Source organism: Microcaecilia unicolor, chromosome 5 (genome assembly GCF_901765095.1).
Source record: "Microcaecilia unicolor chromosome 5, aMicUni1.1, whole genome shotgun sequence".
In the NCBI taxonomy this organism is placed as follows: domain Eukaryota; kingdom Metazoa; phylum Chordata; class Amphibia; order Gymnophiona; family Siphonopidae; genus Microcaecilia; species Microcaecilia unicolor.
In genome coordinates this window covers 112,071,142-112,098,892 of record NC_044035.1, presented here as the reverse complement: position 1 = coordinate 112,098,892, position 27,751 = coordinate 112,071,142, and the positions used below count along the sequence as shown (strand labels likewise).

Here is a 27,751-nt window from a genome sequence, read left to right as displayed (position 1 = left end):
AACCCTCTCGACCCCCCCCTCCCACCACCAACCCTACCCTCCCCCGCTGCCGCCGGTGGTGCAAGGCTTTGTTCTGTTTCTGTACAACATGCAGGACATCAGACTCAGAAACAGAACAAAGCCTTGCACCAGAAGAAGAGGACCTCGGCTGGCGGGGGTTGGGGTCGCCCACCAGCAAAGGTAGCCCACGGCGGTGACGACAGCGGCGGCAGGGGAGGGTTGGCGACAGGAGGGGGTTAAGAGGGTCATTGGCAGGGGGGTCCAGGGCCAAATCTACAGGGGCCCAGGCCCCCATGGCCCTACGTAGCTACACCACTGCTTTGACATGGTGTAATTGCTCACTCCTAAGGTTAGGCACAAAACTGTAAACTTACACTACTATTCTATAACAGCAGTTCTGCATGGAACTGCCATTATAGAATTCAAGCTCAACATGCATCATCCTGTGCCTAAATTTTGGTACCATTTATTGACCTTTCCCCAGTATGCAGTATTTATGGCAGTGTTTCCCAAGTCGGTCCTGGAGTACCCCTTTGCCAGTCAGGTTTTCAGGGTATCCACAATGAATATGCATGAAAGAGATTTGCATACAATGGAAACAGTCTATGCAAATCAATCTCATGCATATTCATTGTGGATATTTTGAAAACATGACTGGCTAGGGGGTATTCCAGGACTGACTTGGGAAACACTGATTTATGACACTGGAAAAAACATAATGGGGCCATATTCAGACCGTGGGAATTAGACCGGCTAACTCCCGTGGTTGGCACTGAGTCTGGATATTCAATGCCGGGTCATTTCTGGTGACTGGCATTGAATATCCATTTTATTTTTGGCCAGTTCAAAGATAACACCTTTTCATGCGCCAAATATGGCTGCTAAACCAGCTTTTAGGCAGATAGCCGGTTATATCGGGCGATATAACGTGCTATCTGCTAGCCACTAACCAGGGATATTCAGCGAGGGATAGCTGACTATACCCTCCTGAATATCGGCAGATAGCCGGTTAAACACTATTTAACTGGTCAGCAGCTGTTCTGACTGGCTAAATTGTGCTGAATATTGGGGGGAACATTTTTTTCCTGTTGTTTTGTGTAAAATTGATGTTGGAGATGTTGACATTTTCCATGTTATTTCAAAGGAATCCAAGGAAAAGGACCAGTTCACTCCTACAAAAAATAGCACACTCATACTCACAAAAAAAGGGGTAGGAATGGCCACAAAACTCACAAATGTCACAGGATGGAAAACCAGAGCCTTTATTTCAAATGCTGGTAAGTAGGTACAAAAGACAATCCTGGACATCAGAAATGTTTCAGGATAGAAAACCAGAGCTTTTATTCCAAATAATGATAAGTAGGTACAAAAGACAATCCTAGATCCAACACATGCCATGTTTCGGCAAATGGGTCTTTCTCAGGGGTCCTTACACTCTTATGTTTAAGTTTCCAGACACCAATTTCCAAGCTTACCTTTTGAAAGGTAAATTTGAAGATTGGTGTCTGGAAATGTAAACATAAGAGTGTAAGGACCCCTGAGAAAGACCCATTTGCTGACACGTGGCCTGTATTCGGTCCAGGTTTGTCTTTTGTACCTATTTATCACCATTTGGAATAAAGACTCTGGTTTTCTACCCTGCAACATTTGTGGGGTTTGTGGCCATTTCAAATGAATATACATCCCTAGTCTGGTCATAGCAATAATGGTCCTGAGGTCAGAAGCCATGCTCCAGGACTCTTCTCAGGACCATGCATCATGGGCTCCAAATCTAGCCATGACACTCAACCATACATACGACCACAATTCCCTCTTCCACCACAGAATCCCCAGCTCCAGCCATCCCGGGGTGCGGAGGAGCTCCTTTGAGCAATGTTGGTACCAATCCACTGGGCCAGCTCCTTGTCTGGTGCTTTCTGAAGCAAAAAAAATGCCTACCTGTTTGGAGGAAAGATCTCTCTTTACAAGAGCTGCTTTTAGTTTCTGAGGTATCACAGTTTCATATTTTTCTACATGGGCAAGTTGACTGGATTGAGTGGCAGAGCAAACTGTGAAGATGAAAAAGGAGAAAAAGCTCTATAAGCACACTGTGGACTGTATCTGGCCTATTCACTGCAACAATTAACATGATCCCTTTGCCACTTGTTTGCCAACTATGAACACCACTTTATTTGGTGAACTCGTTTGCTGGTAACAACAGTGACTGACATCTCAGGATTGCATTATATGAATTGAAAACAAAACAGCTGAGAAGGTTCATGCTGCTGAAAAGTAATTTCATTAGATAAGCATCTAAACTACAGTACAAAACACAGAATAAACACCTTTTATTTGAGCTGTGCCAGGGACAGCTCGTGCTGTCATGGAACTAGATTGCAGGAAAGATCAAGCTGGCTTCATTGTTTCACCTTTTGGACTTATTCCTATGCTTTCTTTCTCTTTTTGTCCTTCTATAACTAATTTATTTCATGTTTAAACATTCCCCTTTGCAATTAAAAGTTAGCACATCTTTTGCTATGGTCACATCCACAGTTTTTAAAAAATCTCCTTCTGAATTCCACATCTGTTATTAGTGCTTTATCCACACTTTACACCAGGGGCTCTCAAGTCAGTCCTGGTTTTCAAGATATCCACAATGAATAAGCATGAGATGAATGTGCTTGCACTGTCTCCACTGTATCTCATGCACAGTGGTGTACCGAGGGGGGGGGGGGGGGCGGTGGGGGCGGTCCGCCCCGGGTGTACGCCGCTGGGGGGTGCCGCGGTGCTCGCCTGGCTCCAAGTTCGCTATCTTCGCTTGTTCGCTGCAGCTCCCTCTGCCCCGGAACAGGTTACTTCCTGTTCTGGGGCAGAGGGAGCTGCAGCGAATGAGCGAAGTTAGCAAACTTTTCGAAGCCGACAGGAGCGCGCCGCGGCACCCCCCCCCCAGCGGCATGCACCCGGGGAGTGCAATTTCGTCGGGGGAGGGCACTGCACCCGGGGGGGGGGGGGGGGCGCATCGGCCATCCGCCCCAGGTGCCATCCTGGCTATGAACACCACTTCTCATGCAATATACCTCGTGGGTATCCTGAAAACCTGACTGACTAGGTGTGTCCAGAGGACTGGGTTGAGAGCACCTGCTTTACGCATATCCTCTGGTTTTCTCATGAGGGCTGCCAACTGGCTGAAGTATTTTGGGCCAGGCTGAGTCAGTTCCGGTTTCGCCCTGTAGCATGCCTGGTTTTGTAGTTCTATTTCCCTTAAGAAAGCAAGATTAGAGCTTCAACATGCAGTTAGGCCAGACCAGGACTGGTTCAGGGCTAGCCCAAGGGTATTGGACACCTCTCTCTCCCCTGTAGTGTATCATCTCCCTTTCCCCTGTCAATTCCACCCCCCCCCCCCTAGTGATTAGCTTCTCATCTCCCCGGCTATATAAGCACAAACTTATGAAAAAACACTTTCTTTGTTTTGGCCTTCTGACAGGAAGTCTGCTTCTGAGGGGGGTGGGGGGAGGTGAAACCAAGCAGCACTTCAGCATGGTTTTGTACTTGTAGGGCCCATGCAATTCTGACGATTTTTTAATCTTTTGGCTGGCCCGGGACAAGGTAGGGAATGGCAGTGATAGTGAGAAGGAAAACGGTGGAAGGCTCTTGTGCACACCAAAGGCACATGCTACAGCGCTGCCCGCCCCCCCCCCCCCCCAATTCTGCCCCCTCTATGTGGATGCCTAGTTCATCCAGTAGCTGGGCAGTCCTGCTTCACTTAGATTCATAATAGTGGAATTAACTAGAGAGGAAGAGCTTTCAGAAACCTTTAAACTTATTTCTCCCAAAAGAAACAAAACAGGATATTTAGTGATCTTGTTCATGATGAGCAATAACTCGATTATCTCACAATTTAGTTAGCCATTACTGCTACTCTCTCTATCAACATTTATTGAGACTGATGTTGCATGTGAAGAGAATTGCCAGATGGCTCCTGGTTCTTGGAACAGCCTCGGTCTATCCTAGATGCACCCTAAGTGTGTAGAATTGGGGATGAGAAGGGTTAAAATTAGGACAGGCTTCACCTTTCCTTGATGACTTAGAACCAACTGGCAACCTTCACCAAGTCCAATATAGGAATTTGTAAAAACAAGCAAAACCCTTCAGAGCAAAGAAATGACTCACCATTTTTGTTTAATTTTGTATTCATATATTGGAGTCTAAATTCTGAATTCCTATAGAAGGTGACATGGTGATCGTACAACATTTTGAAAAGAAACCAAGCTTTGTGGAGTATTAGTAGAATTCGGAGTTGATTCCCTTCATTCCTTGTATAGTCCAGTGCAGTTTTCACCATAGTGGGAAAATGGTCAGGTAGTTAGAGCAGTGGACTGAAAACCAGTGGACTGAAATCCTAGTTCTTCCATTAATGCTACTTCTGATCTTGGACGGAGATCCTCTATAACATTAATCTTCACTCTCAATCCTCGACAGCCTCCAATGGGTCAGTGTTTAGGATATCCCTAATGAATATGCATGAAGGAGATGAAGTTACTACATTCATTGTATGCAGATCTCTCACATGCATATTCATTAGGAATATCCTGAAAACCTGATCCATTGGTGGCCCTTGAGGACTGGAATGAAGACTAAGGATTTATTGTCTCAAAAACTTAGGGATGCATTTATTAATCTGACTTAATACATTAATGTACATTAGTGTGATTAATATGAGTTATTAGTAAATAGACCTCATTAGGGGTAATTTTATAAACAGGGCCATATGCATGTGTGAATGATCAGAATACTGGCCTATATGTACACATACGCATGCAAATGCCAATATTCGGGTTATGTGCTATTCTATAAGATGGCTCCTAAATGCAATGGCCTGTACTTTGGAGGTGGGTGTTCATGGGATGGGATTTGGGCAGACCATAGACATGGCACACATTTTTGCACATAGATTGTAGAATAATCCTTGCATGTTCTTCATCATTGTAGATATGAGCACTTACACCAGCTCTATGGCTGGATTAAGTGATTAGGCCTACAATATATGTGTGTATATTGCCTACGCTCATATTCTACTTTCTCTTACAGAATGGGCTCCAAATAGGTACCTTCTTGGTGCCTAAATTGCCCTTATTGACCATAATGAGGCCTTATTTAAATTGCATGAATGCAGGTTAGTAAATCTAGCTCTTAGACTGTTAGCTGCCTAGGGCAGGGAAATACCTCCTGTATTTGAATGTTAGAACAAGAAAACAAAACATTCATTTGGGGATGCCATTGGAAAGTATCTAGCATTGAGCAATGAAATGAGCTAGGGTCAATGAAATGCATAGGCTTGCTTGCTATACTATATTAAGAAATAGTAACATAGTAGATGATGGCAGATAAAGATCTGTACAGTCCATCCAGTCTGTCCAACAAGATAAACTCATTGTGAGCTACTTTATATGTATACCTGACCTTGATTTCTTTGCCATTTTCAGGGCACAGACTGTAGAAGTCTGCCCAGCACTAGTTTTGCTTCCCAATTTGCCACCTAATCTCCGCTAAGATTCCGTGGATTCATTCCTTCTGAACAAGATTCCTTTGTGTTTATCCCACGCATTTTTGAATTCTGTTACCGTTTTCATCTCCACCACCTCCCGCGGGAGGGCATTCCAAGTATCCACCACCTTCTCCATGAAAAAATTCTTCCTGACAATTTTCCTGAGTCTGTCCCCTTTCAACCTCAATTCATGTCCTCTAGTTCTACCACCTTCCCTTCTCCGGAAAAAGGGACGGGAAGTAATCTCCGGCAGATTAGATTACCAGTCACATAGCAAAGCCCAATGCTGTGTTACTGACCAACACAGAATCATAAAAATATTTGTAGTAAAAGGGTAAAAACGAAGGCTTTTGCACTTACCAACAAAAACTATTTCTACAAGTTTTCACCATAGAATGTAATAGACAAAAAAAAACCCCAAATAAACAAACCCTACTAAATCTGTCTGTTGCAACATTCTTATTCCCCCAATCTTGGCATTTGCTCATTTTGAGAATTGTGAATTAAATCATTTGATGAATCTTTTCACAAATAGACCAAACTATTCATGAAAGACAAACTTGACTGTTCTCATATCCTCACCAGCCAGACTATTGTTGCAACCAGCTTCTAAAGAAAACTTCAGATGGAAATTTTCCGGTCATCTCTGGGATTTTCTCTACTTGGTTTATACTGTTAGAAAAATGACTCGCATTCCATACACCACTCAATATGTGAGTATGAGACAAATTATTAGGAGCTTAAACCAGTCCTGGTGGAAAAGCCTCTCTCCCTTGCTTTTTTTCAACCTGCTCTCAAGAACAAAAATGCTAGTTTTTATATGTATGTTATAATAGTGATAGGGTAGATTGACCCTGTCATTAGAACTCAGGGTGTGCATGCACGAACTCTACCAGCAGTGGACACATGGGGTGGATATAGCTGAAGAACACTGACAAAAGCCATGGGAGTGGAAAGGGGAGAAAGACAGTGTTTGTATCTGTGTGTGTATTGTGGGGGGGGGGGGGGGGGAGTGGAAATAGAAAGGAAATACAGAAAGTATGAGGAGGAGGCATGTGGAAGATTGTGATGGGGATGGGGGGAGAAAGAGTGTGTGAGGTTGCCTTGATGAGGTTAGTGTCCATCATAAATGTTTTTCAGGTATCTGCTAGTAAACTGTGATAATAGATCACCTCTTTTCAAGAAGAAATATATCCCTGACATCCTGAAAATTGTTACGATATATTGAATTCAATCATAAAAAAAAGTCTCTTGTTTTCTCGTTATAGATGCAGTATAGTAAAAATAAATGTCTCAAAGTCTTTTATTAGTGTTTTCCTCACGATGGTCTCACCTTGGAAAATATTTTGGGTTCATTTGTGTCTTCTTCAGACTTTTTTTTTTACTTTAGCAAGCACAGGGTGTGAAACTAAGTTCTTGGTGTATTCAGTTGTGTTGTTAAGTAGAGCTCTGTATATAGAACAAGGTTTAGTGAAGCTTGGAAATTATTTTTAACATGTTTGTATTTTTAATGTCTTATGTATGATTTAATTGTGCCTGTTGCTATTGTAAGCCACCAAGAACTTTTTGGATTGTGCAGGTTAGCAAGTGATGTAAATGACTAATTAACAAAGGACCTCTTTTATCAAGCCGTGCTAGTGGCTCTCGGTGCAGTAATACCGACAAAGCCCATTCACTTTGAATGAGCTCCGACGGCATTGTCACAGGGAACCACTTGTGCAGCTTGAAAAAAAGAGGACCTAAATATATAATAAATAAATGTTCCAGATTTTCAGACTTTTAAAAAAATTTCACTCGTTTGTTTTATTAAAAGTCATATAAAGGGCAGTTCTATAAGGTTTTCTTAAAGTTAGGCCCCAATCACGTGCACATATTTATATAATAATCACATTTCTGTGTGTGATTGGTGCCAATAATTGGCAATAACACATGTATGTGCTAGATGCTTACGTCCCTTAGCATACAACTGCATGGGGGGGGAGGCTATTAATGTGGGTGGAGCATGAATGTGCCATGGGTGTGTCGCCTAGTGACTCATTCATTTCATAGAATGATATAAGTTGCATGAATGGCATGGTGTATTTAGACATACCCACTTATGCCTCCTATTGAGTTAAGTGTCCATGCCTATATTTTATATCAAGTTAGGGCTCTAATAGAACCAGCCCAGTGGCTCAGTGGGCATGCTCTACCCTGCTTTGCAGCAGGCTGGGTTTATTCCTGATCCCAGGTTCTGCTCCTTGGGGCTAGAGGAGCTGAAGATTCTGCAGATGCAACATTCACAGTCCTGGAGGAGTATGCCTCAGACAGTCAGACTGAGTTCATAAATGTACCATGTTCTGAATGTTGTCTGTAGTCTGCAACTCCTGATTGAAGTTTACTGTGATAGAGATGGTTAATAAATCCCAATAAATAAATAAATACATGGATCGGGGATCGGACAGAGGCTTGGGCGATAAAACAAGACAGATTTAAAAACATAGCTATTTATAAGTTCAGGCTTATGGCGGTGTTGAAGCACCATTAAAGGCCAGCTTTGATTGAGCTGGAAACCCAAAGAAGCTGAGGGAAACCACCCGTCAAAAGAGAAGGCCACTGCTCATTAGTGTCAAGGCTCCCTTTGTAGACAATCAACATAATAAAGTCTTGATTCATTCAAAATATGTATATCTTAAATGAAATAAATACCAGAGAATAATCAGTTTTTGGACTTGTTTTTATCTTCTACTGTGATTTTCTTTTACAGGAGTTTAGTGGTTGCGAAAGGATCCAGATTAATCACAGTGGAAACTAAAGTCTTCCATTGATCTATGGAACAATTACAGCCCTTTGAATTGAGTATGTTTGTCTCTTCCTCAAAGGCAGCTGATGCTGCATTTGTTTCAGTAGGAGCATTTTTACATCTGTATATTTTTCTCACCTTTACTTTGTTCTGGCCTCTCTCTTTTCTAACTCTAAATCAAATAAAGAAAAAACTGAGTGCCTTTTTCAGTTGCAAACCCTTCCTGAATTTTTAACCTATGTGTAGGTTTATTATGTATCAGGTGATACTGTCTATTGTGGAGGATCAGTCCGCAAACAAATTCATATGGAGTGCATTACAATTAAGCACCAGCAGGAGTCTCCGGGGCCCACTGGGGAAGATTGCTGAGGGTACACAGAAAGAAAGGGGCAGGATAAGGGAGAGGGCAGAAGGAAGAGGGTGGGGTTAGAGTGGAGAAAAGGAAAAAAAGGGGAGGGAGAGTTATAACTTTGTGAAAAGGGAGAGGGAAGAAGGAAGGTAGGGAAGAAAAGGGTGGAAGGAAGGAGCTGATTTACACTCCTGTTCCTCACTCATTCTCTTCCAGCTGTATGTGCTCACAAGCACACCCTAAACACCCCCACTCCTCTGCAGTCATAGCAATGGTACCTTGCACTCACGCAGACCCCACACACCTACACATTCACATCCACCTGCACTCATATGAAAGGTACACTATTCATTACCTCAACTCCTACACATAACTATGACCCCCCCCCCCAACACACTTATATTTCCCCCCTTCTTCATACACGTAGATTCCTTGCTCCTATAGTTCACAACCTAAAAGCACCCAAATTTCATAAATACACCCCTTCAAACTTCCAGCTACACAAAAAAAGTACCCCATCATCCTACACATCACAGGTTCTTCCTACACATCTCCATGTCCCCACTCATTCACTCAGCCCTGAGACTCATTCATAACCCTACTCAGTCAACTCTTACTCCCAGTCATAACCCCATTCACTCATTTAGAACCCCACTGCTCTTTTTTATTATTATGCATTAACAAACCTTGTTACAATGCAAAAATCAAAGAAACAAGAAATATCAATAAGAAAAAGAAAGAAAACCTAAATCTTCTTATTTCAAGCAATAAAGAAACAACAAAGTCCCAAATGGAGTACTATTAACAGAATTAAAATGAAATCAACTGAGTTCAACACTAATACATCCCTCAATCTGTCACAACGCTTACGTGGAAATGTTTTCCATGCAGATTTTTTGCTGAATCCAGAAGGCAGAGCTTGCCGGCATAATAGCAAACGCTATTGAAAGCAAATAGCAAAATATTATTAGAAATAACGGACTGCCCATGCATGGTCCATCTGTAAGAAGTCTAAAGCTGTTCCAGTAGGACAGGTAGTACCTTAAAAGGTGGAGAACATTTTTTTCTTTTTTTTACTTATTTGACAGGTTTTTTTTTTTTAATTTATTTGAAAGCTTCTCATATCTAGATATATATCATAAAATAAAACTGAATATCACTAAAACAGCTTAAAAATTATTGTAGTTGGTAGAAACAGCAGATAAACTGTATTTTGTGCTGTTTTCTACCCTATTCTATAGAATACAGTAATACATGGCCAACTTTAAGTGAGGATATCCTCTTTCCTGTGGGTTTATCTTAACTGTTTTTGTAATCTGCCTTGGGAAGATTACAACAAAGATGTTATAAAAATGGAATATATTGCAATTAAATGGAAATCAAAGTAAACTCTCCTTTCATTGGTGTACATGGAATCACATCTTCACCTCTTCTGTTTTGTAGAAGTTTACATTTTAGATACACAAATGGTATTCTGTTTTGAGCATGTTTCAGGAACAAGTGGTTTTATAAGTCAAAATAAATAAAAATAAATAAATATTTTGTTTCATGCAGATATCTCATTTGTTTAAACATAACTAAATGGACTGTAAGCCCCTAATAATCTCTTCTATCTGGTTGATAACAAAAGGAGTTCATTGTGAACACTATCCACCCTAAAAGGTTGTTTTATGGCTGTACATGAGGAATTGTGATATTAAATAAATAAATGTATGTTTGTGTTCCTAGTCATGAATCCAAAGGTTATATAAACCTTTCAATAAATCCAGTTAATTGTTTAACTTATTAGTTGAATATAACCACAGAGGCATGGTATGGTCGCATTTTCAATATCGTAATACTAGAGCCCAGCTAAGGAACAAGTTATTTTGAATTAGTCTTCACTGGACCAAACTTGCTTTCCTTGTGCTATCACCATCCCGCTGGATAGGTGGTTGCCTTAAAAGGTGAAGGATAAAGGATTTTATTTTTTGACATTTATATTCCACATTATCCCAAGCAAAGTTGGGTTCAATGTGTCTTACATTTGAAAATACAGTGAGACAGAATAATAGAATTCTGTAACATTATGGGAGCAAGTAGATGGATATGTCTGAAGCATTTAAGAAAGTTGAGATTAGCATATATACACAACTGGGCATTTAAAAATCTGTCCTGTAATGATGATGCATGTTCAGAAATCATAGCCATAAATATAGACAGTTATTCAAACATTATCACATGCACACAGACATCCATACACATATTACAAAAGTAAACTTCTACAGAGTACATCCAAAACATAATTTTTATTTCTTCATTTCAATCTTCCAAAATTCTAGTCAGCAGATGCACAGATTGGTAGGACCCAAAGCAGTCCAAAACAAGTAAAGTCAGAAACAACACAGTTTTATGTCTAATTGTTCAACCACCCTTAAGATCCACCTTCGGGTTTAAAAAGCAATACCAAGTGCATTTAAGGTCTGGATAAATGAATTAAAACAATCAAAGTTTAAAGCAAATTGCCATAATATGTAATACTTGGTAGCAATAATGAAACAGTCATAATTAACTTTGTATGATCTTGGCAGCTAATAGTGTGCTGAACTGGACCATGTTATTATTTCAAAGAAAAAATGGCTGAAACTCCCAATAAGTTATAAACTTCACCAAAAAAGTGGATAAGCAGTTGCGTGGTTCACTAAAAACTGCACATTGAGTGTAAGGGGGAAAGTCTCATAATGTCACTCAGGCTGTAGGGCACAAGCAGCCTGAGTGACATTATGAGACTTTTTCCCTTACACTCCATGTGCAGTTTTTAGTGAACCATGCAACTGCTTATCCACTTTTTTGGTGAAGTTTATAACGAACTGGACCATGTTGGCATTTTTAGACTGTCTCCGGACAGAACTTCTGCATGAAGGAAGCTCTTCCCTCATTATTCAATACCTCTCTGTGAAATAGTAGTAATAAAAAGGCAAGTGCATTTTTATAATATACCACTGCATTCCACAAAAACAAAAGGAGCAAGCTCCCACATACCATCTTTTTCTTTTGATGTATGCACAGGAAAAAAAAGATGTTAAATGCTCCCAGTTTCAACCTAATTAATGCTTTTAAAAATACTTTGTACTTATAAAAGGTAACTCTGATTGTTGAGCACCTGTTTCTCATAACATGTCTGTTTTGGTGGCCCTTTACTAGGTGAAAACATCTCTGCACAAATATAGGGAGTTCCTATAACCAGCACCTTCAAATGATACAATGATTATGATTTAGAACTAATTACTACTCTAACTGATAAAAACGATACTTCCTCTATTCTGCACAAGCTGGCATGTTTGAAAATATAAATGAGATCAAATAAAAATGCTACCAACAACAAAGAATGACAATGTGGATGCAGTAGCTCACAAGTTTGCTTTGTTTTGTGTGTATGGGGATGACGGCTGTGTGAGGGGAGAGGGAAAGGGAGAGCCACATCCTCGGCTTCAGCTTTTTGATGTCATGTCATCTTCTGTCTCAATCTAACTTTTTTAGTGCTATTGGTTTAACCTTTCCACATTGTCTAGTGCCTCCTTTTGTGAATACTGTTACAATGTTTCTTTTGGGTGTGATTCAGTTTTACATTCAATGGAAAGGCACATGCTTTTTCTGTTTCTTAAGAAGTGTGCTAGGTTGCTTGTTTTGGGGTTTTTTCTTGGTAATGCATGTCTTTTCTCCTGTGTGCACCCTGGCTTTCTTTTCTTTGCTCATATGGTAAGTATAACTGCTATTTCTTTAATCTTGATTTTTTTTCTGGCTTTTCTTTTCCCCTAGAAGATTATTCAGAGTATGCATCAGCCTCTCCAAAGGGCTCCTCTCCTATAGTCCAGGCATGCCAGCAGTAAATGCATTCTCTAGATTTTGCACTGGAGGAAAAGAAATGCCCCCAGTGGAAGTATAATTGCTGCTGCTTTTCTGCTTTGCATCTACTACTTACGATATTGCCTATGAGACATAACAATTGATTATCCTTTTCTTTCTTTCATTCCTACCCAGGCAGGTTGCTGCTTAATCTCAATAAGGAAAGGGCTCTGTTGAGACAGAAGGAAGACCCTACATCATTCTCCCTTCATAAAGTGGCAAATAGTGCCATCCCTAATCCCACATAATAAAAGGGGAAAACCAATGAAGACACAGGAAAAGAGCAACGGAATATGGGCACTATTTGATTAGTCTGGGCAATTGTGAATTCACTGAACAGACCCCAAGCATAGATTTTCAATGGGCCCTGGTAGTATTTACTAGAACATAAGCATAGCTTGCAAAAAGAAAGTAGGGCAAAGCACAGAGAAAGAAAGGGAAATAAATTATAGATTTAAAAATCTACAAGAGCTGCATTCCCCCATCAAGTCACCATACGCAAAGGAGATCCTATAGAAAAGTGGGAAAATGTCGGTAATGTTTACAGATTATTGAGAAAAGTCTTTTAAAAAGACTGAGAGAGAAGAAAACTATTACTTTTAACTGCAAGTATGGAGCACTCAGTGGTCACTGAACAACTCAGGCATTTCTTAATGAATTGGGTCAAAGGACACGTGAGCGGCCGTACAGATAACTAATCAAACATTTTGCATGGTACTGCAAAAATAAAAATCGCTTATCTCACTGGCAGAAATGCTGTGCATTTGCTCTGCTTCAGGAAAAAGCCATTTCAAAGTTTTCAGGTTAACAAAAGCGAAATATAGCCCCAAGTTATTTGCAGGGTCTTGTAGATCTACCTGATCGGAATGCTAGAATACATTCGAGAGGATTTTTAACTCTTCACTATCGAAAGTGGACTAAAATTGATTATAAAACTATACATTCCAGCAGATTTTCATTTCAAGTGACTAAATGGTGAAATTTGCTTCTGTAAGGGGCCCTTTTACAAAGGTGCACTGAAAAATGGCTTACGGTAGTGCAGATGCGTGTTTTGGATGCGCACAGAATCATTTTTCAGTGCACCTGTAAAAAATGCCTTTTTTAAATTTTTGCTGAAAATGGACGTGCGGCAAAATGAAAATTATCATGTGTCCATTTTGGGTCTGATACCTTACCATCAACCATTGACCTAGCAGTAAGGTCTCACGTGGTAACAGGGCGGTAATGGTCTACACACATAGAATGACGATTACCACCTGATTACCGCCTGTGTGCCAGAAAATAAAAATATTTTCTGGCGCGCATAGAGGGGCATAATCGAACAGGGATGCCCATCTCTAAGGGCGCCCATCTATAAGGACGTCCTGGCAAAGGGGCAGGGAAACTCGTATTATCGAAACAAGATGAGTGTCCATTTTTCTTTTCTATAATATGGTTGGGGATGCCCAAATCTCAACATTTAGGTCGACTTTAGAGATGGTCGACATAAATGTCGAGATGGGCAAACTTAGAGATGGTCGTCCCCAGTTTTCAGCCATAATGGAAACCGAGGACGCCCATCTCAAAAATGACCAAATCCAAGTCATTTGGATGTGGGAGAAGCCAGCATTTGTAGTGCACTGGTCCCCCTCACATGCCACGACACCAACCGGGCACCCTAGGGGGCACTGCAGTGGACTTCACAAATTGGTCCCAAGTGCATAGCTCCCTTACCTTGGGTGCTGAGCCCCCAACCCCCCCAAAAAAACCCACTCCCCATAACTGTACACCACTACCATAACCCTTATGGGTGAAGGGAGGCACCTACATGTGGGTACAGTGGGCTTGTGGTGGGTTTTGGAGGGCTCAACATTTACCACCACAAGTGTAACAGGTAGGGGGGAATGGGCCTGGGTCCGCCTGCCTGAAGCGCACTGCACCCACTAAAACTGCTCCAGGGACCTGCATATTGCTGTCATGGAGCTGGGTATGATATTTGAGGATGGCATAGAGGCTGGCAAAAAAAGTTTTCAAAGTTTTTTTTTCAGGGTGGCAGGGGGTTAGAGACCACTGGGGGAGTCAGGGGAGGTCATCTGGTCAGTTCGGGCACTTTTATGAGACTTGGTCGTGAAAAAAAATGGACCAAGTAAAGTCGGCCAAGTGCTCGTCAGGGATGCCCTTCTTTTTTCCATTATCGGCCGAGGATGCCCATCTCTTAATCACACCCCAGGCCCACCTTCGCTACGGTGCCAAGACACCCCCGTGAACTTTGGTCATCCCCTTGACGGAAAGCAGTTGGGGATGCCCAAAATCGGCTTTCGATTATGCCGATTTGGGCGACCCTGAGAGAAGGACGCCCATCTCCTGATTTGTGTTGAAAGATGGGCGCCCTTCTCTTTCGAAAATGCCCATGATAGCAGACGCACATTAAAAATGAAATTACCGTAAAGGTTACACGGTAGCCGGGCAGTAGCTCAAAACTGATGCATGTTGGGTGCGTGTAGGCATCTACGCAGCTTAGTAAATGGGCCCCTTAGAAATTTGATCTCATAAGAATTATCTTGTGTTTCATAAAATGTAAAAAAAACATTTTTATTGTGTTAAGTTCTCACTAACAAGTAATATAGATATCCAGCAATCTTGTTACTAAACGTTTTATTTGTGATGTTTTATTTGATACAGATCAGTGTATTTATTTTTTTACTATTGTATGTTTTACTGATTGATTGTGAGCCACATTGAACTTAGAAGGCTAATGTGGGATATAAGTGTCAATAAATGTCAAATGTCAAAATATTGGGGGGAGAGTGTATGAAAATTGGGTACAGAATTTAGGACTTCCCATTGCCCCTTGGTCACTGTTGCTGCTGTGTCCCAAAGGCTCCATCATCTGATTCATTGGCTGAATTTGCGAAAGAAGGTATGCAAGTGGATGAAGCTGAACAGTAGGATTTCGATGGTGTAAAGTTTGATGAACACTGTTGCTGGTGGTGGAACAGTGAATATTTTATTATAGGTGTTAAATTTTCCTGTCTCATTGTGTGCCAAAAATTTGTGGATGCTATGCAGAAGAAGAGAAGTCTTGTGTGTTATTGTATATACACTCTATATTACATGTGTAGGTGGAGATACTCCGGCTGATATTCAGCCCACGGGAAGCAGGTCAGTTAGGAGTCGCGATTGGCACTGAGCACGGATATTCAATGCCGGGCTGTTTCCGGTGACCGGCATTTAATATCTGTCTTTTTTTTTTTTTTGTGGCCGGCTTAAACTTAAATGGCCAAGTTAATATTCAGTGGCCAAAGACAGAACTGCTATTTATGTGGTCCAATTTAGCTGCTAAACTTAGCCAATAAAGCACTGAATATTTGTGGCTAGCTGGTCATATTACATGATATAGCCAATTAGCAACTATGCGCTAAGCGCTAATATTCAGCAGAGATAACTGTCTATCTAACGCTGAATATTAGTGCTTAGCAGCTATGTGCTATTTAACCAGCTATTTGCTTTCTTAGATGCCGCTGCACACTGAGCAGAGGGTTTCAACGTTTCATCAACGATGACACCTACATCCTTTTCCTGGGTGGTGACTCCTAATGTGGAATCTTGCATCACGTAGCTATAGTTTGGGTTCCTCTTTCCAAATATGAATCACTTTGCACTTGCTAACATTAAACATCATCTGCCATTTGGATGCCCAGTCTCCCAGTCTCATAAGGTCCTTTTGCAATTATTCACAATCCTCTTGTGATTTAATAACTTTGAATAACTTTGTGTCATCAGCAAATTTAATTAACTCAATGGTTATTCCCACCTCTAGATCATTTATAAACATGTTAAAAGCAGTGGTCCCTGCACAGACCTCTGGGCAACCCTACTATCTACCCTTCTGTATTGAGAATACTGATCATTTAACCCTACTCTCTGTTTTCTAGCTTTTAACCAGTTTTTAATCCACAATAAGATATTACCTCCTATCCCATGACTTTCTAATTTCCTCAGGATTCTGTCATGAGGTAGTTTGTCAAATGCCTTTTGAAAATCCAGATACACATTATTGACTTTATTCACATGTTTATTCACCACTTCAAAGAAATAGAATAGATTGGTGAGGCAAGATTTACCTTGACTAAATCTGTGTTGGCTTTGTCTCATTAATCCATGCTTATGTATATGCTCTGTAATTTTGTTCTTTATAATAGTCTCTACCATTTTGCCCAGCACTGACATCAGGCTCACCGGTCTATAATTTTCCGGATCACCTCTGGAACCCTTTTAAACAATTGCATTATATTGGCCACCCACCAATCTTCTGGTACCATGCTTGATTTTAAAGATAAATTACATACTACTAACAATAGCTCTGCAAATTCATTTTTCAATTCTATTAGTACTCTGGGATGTACACCATCTGGTCCAGGTGATTTGCTACTCTTCAAATTGTCAAATTGCTCCATTACATCTTCCAAGTTTACAGAGATTTGTTTCAGTTTCTCTGACTCATCAGTATTGAACACCCTTTCTGGCACTGGTATCTCTCCCACATCTTCCTTGGTGAAAACCAAAGCAAAAAATTCATTTACCCCCAAATTCTATATATGGTGATTTCAGTTGTGCGCACTGATTTGGCTGCCCGGTCAAATTGCACACACAACTTAATAGATTAAGAAGCCAATCAGTGCCAATAATTGGATGTTAACAAGTAATTAGAAGCACTAATTGGCTTTAATTAGAATTTATGTGCACAACTTTCTAGGAGTATTCTATAATGCAGTGTGCATAAATTTTAATGTGCATAGCCAAAAAGGGCATGGGCATGGATGTGGAATGAGTGGGTTGTGGGCATTTCAAAAAACTATGTGCACTATAATAGAATACACCTGATCTGCTCCTAACTTAGGCGCGGTTGTTTAGGCCTGGCTTTAGGTGACCTAAATGGGTGTGTCTAAATTATAGGTGTAAGAACAGTGGAGAACGTATTCTATAAAGTAAGCCAAACTTTAGGCGTAGTTTATAGAATCACACTAACCACGTGGTTTTATGGCACTGATTTTTATGTAAACACTGGGCCTTCAGGATTAAGAAAAATGTAGTCCTTTAATATGACAAAGACCCGACACGGCTGTGGTGCTGTGTGAAAGGAATTGGCTGAATCTGTGGAACACGTAATCAAAGAGTTCTACCCCGATTGTTTTACTTACCTCTTGCGCAATAGTCCGCAAGTTGACCAATAGGAGTTTATTGACCCCTGATGCAGGCGGTTGTATGCCGAAACACGGCCCGTGTCGGGTCTTTGTCATATTAAAGGACTACATTTGGCCCAGTGTTTGCTTTTTCTGTTTGCCTGGTTGTATTTGTATGCTGTTTTCCCTCTCTTTTGTGACTGATTTTTATGTGCAATATATAGACTTTCCCCCTTAGTCTCTCTGCTATGACCTTGTCTTCCCTGAGTGCCCCTTTTCCCCTCGTCATCTTGCTGTCCAACTGATTCTTTTACCAGTTTCTTGCAGCTAATATACCTTTAAAAAGTTTTTATTATGTGTTTTTGCCTGGAATACATCTGGTCTGGGCTTCCAGGATAGTATTTTTGAATAGCATCAATGCTTGATGTAAATTTTTTAGTTTTGCGGTTGCTCCTCTAAGTTTTTTTTTAAATATTTTCTCGTTTTACCACAGTCTACATTTTGAAATTTAAATGCTAACTTATTAGATTTCCTGTGTGTACTTACTCCAGAGATTATATTAAACCTGATCATGTTATGATCACTATTATCAAGTGGCACGGTACTGTATGATTCATAAGGGGGAAGGGGCTATCCCCTAAAATCCATCTGTGGTGTATTTTCCAGGTGTGCACCCCTTCTAACCAGCAATGTAAACAAAGGCTTGTGAGGTTTTTTTGTAGGGGATGAGAAAATTGGTCGTAAATTTGTCATAGTTGCAAATGTGGACAAATTGAGCCCTTTAGAGTTGGAATCTGCAACATTCTACCTATTTGCCTTGTATATATATATTGCTCACTACTTCCTGCAACTTGCTTCTTTTTATAACTCCCTATACATGTACAATGCTTGCTGTGCATAATGATGGCACACTATAAATACACAAACACCAGTAATAAGACAACAAAAAATGCACACCTTGCATGTGCTCCAACCCACCTGCTGCCTACTGTTTCATTTCCCACTGAGTGACATCTAACTTCAGTTCAGAAGAAACACATGGGGTCTCTTAAAACAAATTCCAGTTCTCATTTCTAAGAATTTTGAAAGCTTCAGCATCCAACCTCTTACTACTAAGATGTGCAGTTTCCTCTTCCTAATTAATGTGCTGTTTTTCTGGTCTTGGTCTGCAAATTGCACTGCAATTTTTGTCATGTCTGCAAACATGCTCCCTAGCCCTCTCACTGGATTGCCCTATGTGTTTCTGATGAGACATGAAAGAATGAGCAGGAACAGAGTCAAAGCCTTCACGTGTTGCTCCTACTGTTTCAAGTATGTGCTGAATTCCTTGACATTATTTCTCTTTTGTTACTAAGACTGCATATTAAACTAATAGGGTTTTTTTGTTTCACTGATTCAAAATATGTAGTTGTCTAAATAGATGCAGTGAACAGTTCCAACAGTGACATTTGTCTCTGAGAAAAACAGATTCTACATAGGCTGTGACTGCTTTGTATTAATGCAACCAATGGGGAACGCATGTGAAGTATGGCTCATGTATTTCTTTCCAACCTCACTAGATTTATATGTTTATGAATGTATGTCTGGGTTACATGTGGGTTGTTGGATATGGGTGTGTATATGTAGATTATGGTTGCATCTTTGTGTCAGTGCTATCTTTTGTGGGTCGGTGTAAGGGTATATGTTATAAATGGTAGGATTGTGGGGTGGTGGAACATTTGCAGGGGTATTTTTGGGGTAGATGCAGTTTGTGGGGTAGTTTCTATGGGCAGGACAGTTAGGTTTGGTGTATGAAGGCAGCTAGTGGGGTGGTGGGGCAGTTACAGATGGTATTTTTTTAGGAGGGTTGGTAGTTTTTGGGTTGGTGGGGCAGTTGTAGGAAGTAGTTTGGGTGAGAGATAGTTTTGGGGGTGGGGCAATTTATGGGTAGTAAGGCAATTAGGTTTTGGGTGTGAGGGCAGTGTGTGAGGGCAGTGTGTGAGGTAGTGGGATAGATACAGAAGGTACTTTTGGGAGTGAAGCAATTTGGAGGGTAGAGGAGAAGTTGCAGGGGTAGTTTTGGGAGGTGGGGAAGTTTGCAGGGGTAAGTTTTGGGGTAGTGTTGTTTGTGGGGTGAGGCAGTTACATTGGGATATTTTTGTGGTTGGGTGAATTTTTATGGTGGTGGTGGGGGGTAATTATAGGGGTACTAATTGTGGCTAGAAACAGTTTGGGGAGTAAAGATAGCAGAGAACAGGGAGAGGCAGTTTGAAAGGAGGAATTGTTCACTCTATGCTTCACTCTATGAAAGTTTATATGTCACAGCAGCTGGAACTTCTTTTCCCACAGAAATGCACCAGGCTATTCTTTGGAGGGAGGTGGCATTTTCTCTGCATCTCTGGTCTGATTTGGCACATTTTTGAATTTTTAAAAATGTTTTCCCACTTGACAAGTTCCATCCCATTGTTAAATTTTCTATGCTACCGAAGCTGAAACTCCCGGGCCATTTTGGGGGGCTTATTTGTTTGTAACCCTGGTTCAGTTTTGCCCATTTTTGAACTTGGTATGCCTTTTTAATGTTTTTTCCACAGCATGCTAAGTGTCATCCCATTCCATTAAATTTTTAGAAAGTTATTTTGCCCCCAGACAACAGGCGTACAAATGGATGTATAATTCTTTCCTACTACAAACTAATTGGCAATGGAATTAAAACAAATTGCAGAAAATATTTTTGCACTCAACACAGGTGGTCAAGGAATCTAACGTAGCTGGGTTTCAAAGGGGTTAGAATAAGGTTTTGGTCAAAAAGCCCATCAACAATAATTAGTCAAGTAGACTTGGTAAAGCTGCTGCTCATACTTGAGAGTGAGCATCAAGGAACTACTCTTTGGGATCTTCTAGATACTTCCTAATGACTTGGATTGACCAATGTAAGAGACAGGATGCAGGGCTTGATGGACCTTTGGTCTGACCTAGCATGGCATTCTTTATGTTTTTACGAGACCATACAGACCTTATTTAGATGTGGAGGAGCAGCCTAGCAATTAGATCAATGGTCTAAGAAGCAAGATTCAAATCTCAATCCCATTTTTTATAATCTTGGGCAGGTTACTTCATCTTCCATTGCCTCGGGTGCAATTTAAATTATGAACTCCCTTTTGCAACGAAATAACTACAGTGTCTGGATAGTAATGTACCTTGAGACCGATTTGGAAAAGACAAGTAATTCAATTCAAACTTTCAGATAGGTGAGTTTCCATAAGAACTAAGAGAATTTTTAAAATCTCACTTCTCAGAGTCTGACCCTAAGTTTCTATTCTTCCATTCTGATTTTTCAAAGTAAGAGCTGAAAAGATATGTACCTTTTCTCAGATAGAGGAAAGTCCCTATTAGGTGTTTTTAAAAATAAGTATCGAGAAAACACTTTATAGAGAAGTTGTGTCCGTATATTTGTGATCTCATATCACATGCAAAATGAGAAGAGGTAGAGGAGCTTAGGCTTTGATGTGATTTAAGAATGTGTGAGGCATATTTTCAAAGCACTTAGACTTACAAAGTTGCATGGTAACCTATGGAACTTTGTAAGTCTAAGTGTATTGAAAATGAGCCGTTAATAATAGTTACTATAGTAACAAAACAAAATACTGACTAAAATGTATTAGCAAGAAAAAATATATTTAAACCAAAAAAAAAAAGTAGAATGAAGAAAAAAGCATTAAATCTGACCAGACACTTAATCAACAGTTCTCACTATCTTCCAATCACTGCCTAAAAAGCCTTCCTTGAAAAAACTTTAGATACTCTTTTTTATTATCATAGGTTATCAATAGAAATGGACTAACACGGCTACCACACTCCTCTACTTATTATCATAGAAAATGTTACGTGTAATAAAATGTTAGTGCAGATTTTAAACAGACATGAAAACATCTGTTACAGTACAAGCTTCAACCTTCAGACTTCATTTTAAAAGGTGATTCCCAGATCTTCCCACGATGGCCTGTGTTTCAACAAGCTGCATCAGGGAAGTATATTATTCATGAACTTGGAAAAGACACTGAGACATTCTTCTCTATGTAATTGTTACTATGGCTGAGTTTCATGATGGTGGTTCAAACAGTAACTCTGGAGTTACAAGAATGCCACTCCCACAGCTGTGTAGTCTTACTGGGAGCATATCTTGTGGGCTTGCTTTTTCTGAGGGAAGACAAATGGGTGTAAATTTGTTTTAAGAACTTGGACAGCAGCCAAAATTGTTTATGTGAAAGAGAACTTCCCCAATAACTTTTGTTTTATGCTTTATTTTGTCTATTTTAACTCATTTAATTCATTTTATAGTTTTTATTTTATTTTCCACTTTTTGCTTTTATTCTTCCCCTCCCTGTGTCCCTCCAGAATCATCATACTGGGGTCCCAGAGCCAATTTATTTTTTGAGGGGGCTAGGTCCCTGTGTCCCCCCCCCCCCCCGTAACTATGCCACTGGTAGGTAAGTGCTGGTTTAGATGGGGCTAGGGTGGCCCTCAGATCCCTGAATTTCAGCTCCATTCTCTGAAGAGGTGGTTTTTACCCATTTGCAGAAAGCAGCAAAACACATGTTTTCTTATCAAGGGTCTCTGGCTAGCTCCCTTCTACTGTTTTTATAAACCAGCTTTACAAGGGGCTCCAGCAGCCCTCTGGGAATTCTTTCCAGCTCATCGCTAGCAGAAAGGTGAAATGTCATACATTTCATGGGAAAGGCTTAAATGAATGAGTACAGCCTCAAATCCTACAGGGAATGAACTGAGATTAGAATGTGGCTGGTCCATGTCCAAGTTGTCCGGAAAACTCCCAAATATGTTCAAAAAGCATTTTATTTTGCCTTCCGATTTTCTTTCTTTTTTTTATGACAGATCCTCTAATACTGCAATTTAGCTTTTCTTCCATGCATAAGGCGTCCTTTCAGACCGTCTCCATTGCCGAATCTGCCCTTGCCAGAACAGGGAATACTGGCATCATCTCTAGACACTTCGCAAGACTTTCTATTGTATTATTATCTTTCTCCCTCTCCCCCACGCCCCCTCTTTTTATGGAACTGATGTGCCACTGCAGATTAAATTCTATCTTTATCTTTTCATATGGTGAAATAAATCAGCATTTCCTTAAACACAACCCCCCCCCCCCCCCCCCCACACACACACACACAGACTAGCTCATGCTCGCGGAAGGCAAGAAGGGCTGGCATGTGCCAGGGGCCAACATAGCCGCCCCCCCCCCCCCCCCCCCCACACACACACACACACTCTAGGATAGATGCTAAGATCATACCTTGCAACTCCCTGGCTCCGGAAATGCCTACTCCACCAACATGGGGTACTGGTTCTAATCTTAAGAGGGCACTCCACGGGTTAAAGGAATTTCGTCTCACCTCCTTACTCATTCCCCCTTCTCCTGACTTTCCTGGCCGTTGATACATGATTCATGCATACATCATGCAAACCAACATTAACACTCCCATCCAGCAACAGGATGCGGACAAATCCGTGCAAAAAAAAAAAAAGTTAAAAGAACGGAAAGAGAGAAAGTACCGGTAACAAATACAACACCAGCTTTAAAGTCAGTCACTTCTTATTTGAAAATGGTCCTCACTGAAAAATCCATCCGGGACGCTCCAAAAACACCTGATCGCAAAGTAGTCTGTCTGCTACCAGTTTAAGCCTTGGGAGTAAGACTCGGTGTGAAGCTGAAGCATCCCTTCTCCAGTCTCAGTTTACACAACTTTGCACACATTGCAACGGTGGCATTTAGCAGATTCAGAAAAAAAAAAAAAAGACACATTTCCCGAGCCCCTCTTCAGCCGCCTTACCGTCACTTTTAAAACTAGGAATAAATCAAGTCCAGAAGATAAACCCGATTTTACGTGATGGCAAGTTAAAGCACACTTACCCAAATAACCAGTCCACAAATAAAAGCTAAACAAGGGCCAGTGCATTGTGCCTCTCCTCAGCCCCTCTGAGATGAGCTGCGCCCAGAGCAATGCTTTCATCCCACCTAGCTTGCCGCTTAGGCTACAGCTTTATTCAAAACTCATTTTCATAACTTAATATGTTAAAGAGCCGCGTTCCAGGATTGGACGTTTCTGCTGCCGGTCCCCGTTAGTCACGGTCGCCCCGCCCCAAGTTGTGACTCACGCTCACTAATCAGCAGATCGGCGATATTTACAGGAAGCGAGACAGCTGGAGGGGTTGCTGCAATCTGAAAATCTTTTTGATGCTCTCTTAGACAAAGCTTCTCTCGCCTGCCTCTTTTCCCCGCCTCTGGGCTGAGCAAGAAAATTGCAAATGCTGAGCATTTAGGACAAGTAGCAGGCTGCATTTAAAAACCTTTCAGAATAATTGCCAGGCGCTTGAAAGCGAAAATAAACATGTGAAGAGATGCAGAAGTGATAGGGGATGCTGCTGATGCTTAAATTCATACTGGGGCGATTGCCTTGAATTTCTAGTTCAAGGCTAGCTGTTTGCCTATTTTTCTCCTGTATTCCCCTCTTCTGTTATCATCTACAGGTCTCCTTTCTTTTCTTAATCTAGAGAGGTGTGGTAGCCGTGTTAGTCCACTCTTAAGGTTATCAATAGAAATCAAACAAAATAAAACATGGAAAAGAAAATAAGATGATACCTTTTTTATTGGACATAACTTGGACATAATTAAATTATGTCCAATAAAAAAGGTATCATCTTTTTTTCTTTTCCATGTTTGATTTCTATTGATTTTCCTAATCTAAAAATCAATTATTTACATTATTTCTTCTTAATATATTTGCACTTTTGGAAGGTGTGCACTTTTATTTTGGTCATATGGGGATTTTTTTCTTCAACATATTTTGTGGGGAGGTTTCATGCCCATTTGCTCAGTCTCATCTAGCCAGAGTCCAGGTTAAATACTTTGGGACCACGAGCAAAAATGTTAGAGGGTCCAGCCTGCACCAGGTGCCTGAAACTCTGCCTTGGTATTGTTCAGCTTCAGGAAGAGGGCTTCTTGTGATACTAGGACCCAGTCAATTTTACTTACATACTTATTGGGATTTATTAACTGCTTTTATGAAGAGATTCAGCCAAGTCAGGGTATATAGTAGGTACAACTTGACATAGAACTTACAGTACTGTTAATAGTATAACAATAGTAAAATGAACAACTATAAGAATAAATACAATCAATGCATTCTAGTAATAGGACTTAACATGAAACAGTATTTGAATGATAAAAATTTAACCGCACTCTAAAACAATGGTATAACAGAAATATGATCGATGTCAGCAGAATAGAAATGATCCCATAATATGGAAAAGCATTCATATAACATAGACATGCTGTCTCTATATTCTCCTCCCCATCTGTTTATCTAGTCCAGACACAGCAGAAAAAAAATCCATGTTCTGGCCACCCTGAGCCTGGCCAGAGTGCACAATCCCCGTTTTAAACTCTGTTCACTTTCCACTTGTTTATATTAGAATCATACTTTACGTGCCTCATTTGATGCCTGCCTAGGCTCCTGATAAGGAAGTGCAGAATACTTCTTTTGTTCGATTTATCATGGTATGGGTGGCCAAAGTAAGAAAAGATTCTTCAAAACTTTAACCAAATAGTTCATTTCAGCAGCAAATCAAAAGCTAAAAAGGGAAACAGCTTAAGGATGGGCTTTTTTTTTCTTCTGTTCTGCTGATTAACTTGTACCATATTTTGCAGGCTGGCAGTACTGCAGTTTTAGTGACTCATTTCAGATACAATACCACAGTAAAAGAGAGAATAGAAGGGGGGGGGGGGGTCAGATTTCCACAGGAGTTTTCTGGTCTGGGTGTGATAAAGCTGTTAAGTTTCTTGCTGAAAGTAATAACATAGCACCCAAGACCCCAGGTCTCCACTGCCCACCAAGACACCCTCCCAGGCAAGGTTATTAAAAATAAAACCAAACCTTAAATGGCTGAAGAGTGTGGATGTGAGTGACGCTTGGATGGTGACTCCAGCTATCAGAAACTAAGGCCGGTCCCAGGCAGACTTGGTAAGTCTGTATATGGCTATCCAACAACTTCAGTAGCCAGAACCAAGGACAGTGCTGGGCAGACATTTACGGTCTGGGTCCCGCATATAACAAGATGGATCTGGATAGGCTGAAGTGGGTTTTGATGGCAACTCCAGTAGTTGGAACATAAGGACAGAGCCCGGCAAATTTTTATGGTCCATGTCCCAGAAACACCAAAAAAAACCATGATCAGGTATATAATATCACATTCATTGTTGATTAAATCTAGAATTGAGAATGAATGTGACTGTTGGGCAGACTGGATAGACTGTTCAGGTCTTTATCTGCCATCACTTACTATAAGTGAACTTCCCATCCATGCCTCTCTTAGAGGCACTAACAGACACCTAACATAGCAAAAAATGGACTACTGTGAGACTCACTACAGTGTCACAGAAGAACAGAAACCCTCACAATCACACAGATACATCAAACACAACAAAGGTGACAAGAAAATGGAAGCTAGATGATGTTCAAAGTATAAAAATAATATAAGTTTATTAAATAATAAACATAAAAATATAAAATATAAAAAATAAAAAATAAAATATATAAATATATGAATATAAAAAATAATAAACAAAAGTTTATTAAAACATCCAATGACTCGACACAAGCCATGTTTTGGCCACAAAGGCCTGCCTCAGGAGTCTAAAAATAACAGTCATAACAAACTGATATCAATAAATAAATCAATCATATCAGGTGAATGAAAATGACACCATCAAAACACATATATAAAATACAATATCCATTGTGAGAGGAATTTTACATCGAATTGATATCAGTTTGTTACGATTGTTACTAGCTATTTACTGATTATTACATTTGTTTGCCCAGAGAAAGTTCTAGGCAGATAACAATCAAATTACAATACATCATTCCTTCACATATTCAACACATCAATACATCAAATTATAATAAGGAGACAAATACATTGGAAAATAAAGGGGCCCTGTTACCAAGCATCTCGGCACAGGAATGGTGCTATTCTATAACAATGTGCACAATGTTTTGGAATGCCCTTGTCGGCAGCCTGGCCATGCCCCCTTTTGATTCACACATCAGTGGATTTGAGTGCCAAGTGTTGTAGAATAGTACACAGGAAGACGTGCATGCAAATTCCAATTACTGCCAATTAACTGCAATAATTGATAGTTAACACCAATTTATTGCAAGGTAATGGCTCGTTAGCCAATTAATTTGTGTGCGCATCTTTAATCCGCATTCAAATTTTCGCACACATTTTTCAGCACAATATATATTTGCAAATAGCACATGCTCTCTCAAAAAAGTATACACTATTATCAGGAAATGATAAAATGTTAATTTTCATGTTTTTTCTGCTTGTTTGCAGTTGATAGCAACATATGTTGACATTTGCCATATCATTGCAAACAAGTGCCCATCTCTGGTTGATAGAGCCACCATTGTGAAGAATAGTTGGCCATCAACAGGCACAGCTAAGCCAGCAGTACGCCATGCAGTGAACTGGGGTTCCACAGCACCTACTACAGCCAGTCATATGGCACCCCTGCTGCAATCAGATACAGTCCAAATATCCCAACATTTTCATCCCTGGCTCAGCTACACACAGCAGCTGTGATATTATGTATGTATATAAATGAAAGGGGGGAGGGGTGGGAGGAAAGTGGCCACTGGAGGTAAGTGTGGGGCAGTGTTGAATGTCAGGACTACTTTATCCCCACTGGCAACCTTCTCCTTGCAGTGAGTAAGCCACTTTGAAGGGCTTGAGCCAAGGCAGGACAATTTCCCGCCACAGCTTAAAGAAGCAAAGACCAGCTGGCAAGGGGAAGGAGAAAAGGCATGGTGCCATGTTAATGTCGGAAGCCAAGCACCAGGCATGCTGCTTCATAATTTGTTGGAGTTACTAGTCTTTTGTCTGGACACATAGTTACAGTTCTTAGTTATTCAGAAATCAGACATAAACACAGTAGTTTTATTTATTTATTTCTTTATTTCTTTACCTCAGTGTCATTTAAACATAAGACCCAC

General features: G+C 40.5%; 1 protein-coding gene across 1 annotated transcript in view; it reads right to left on the bottom strand.

Annotated features, from left to right (window-relative positions):
* The window catches only part of ADAM8 (ADAM metallopeptidase domain 8), a 158,086-nt gene extending 134,411 nt beyond the window's left edge, over nt 1-23,675 (bottom strand). The window contains exons 1-2 of the mRNA XM_030204865.1: nt 23,605-23,675; nt 1,939-2,048 (exon numbers count right to left, since the gene is read on the bottom strand). Of these exons, the coding sequence (XP_030060725.1) occupies nt 1,939-2,048; nt 23,605-23,650 (156 nt within the window). The 5' untranslated portion in view covers nt 23,651-23,675. The remainder of the gene's footprint in view (nt 1-1,938; nt 2,049-23,604) is intronic.
* Between the last annotated feature and the right edge of the window lie 4,076 nt (nt 23,676-27,751).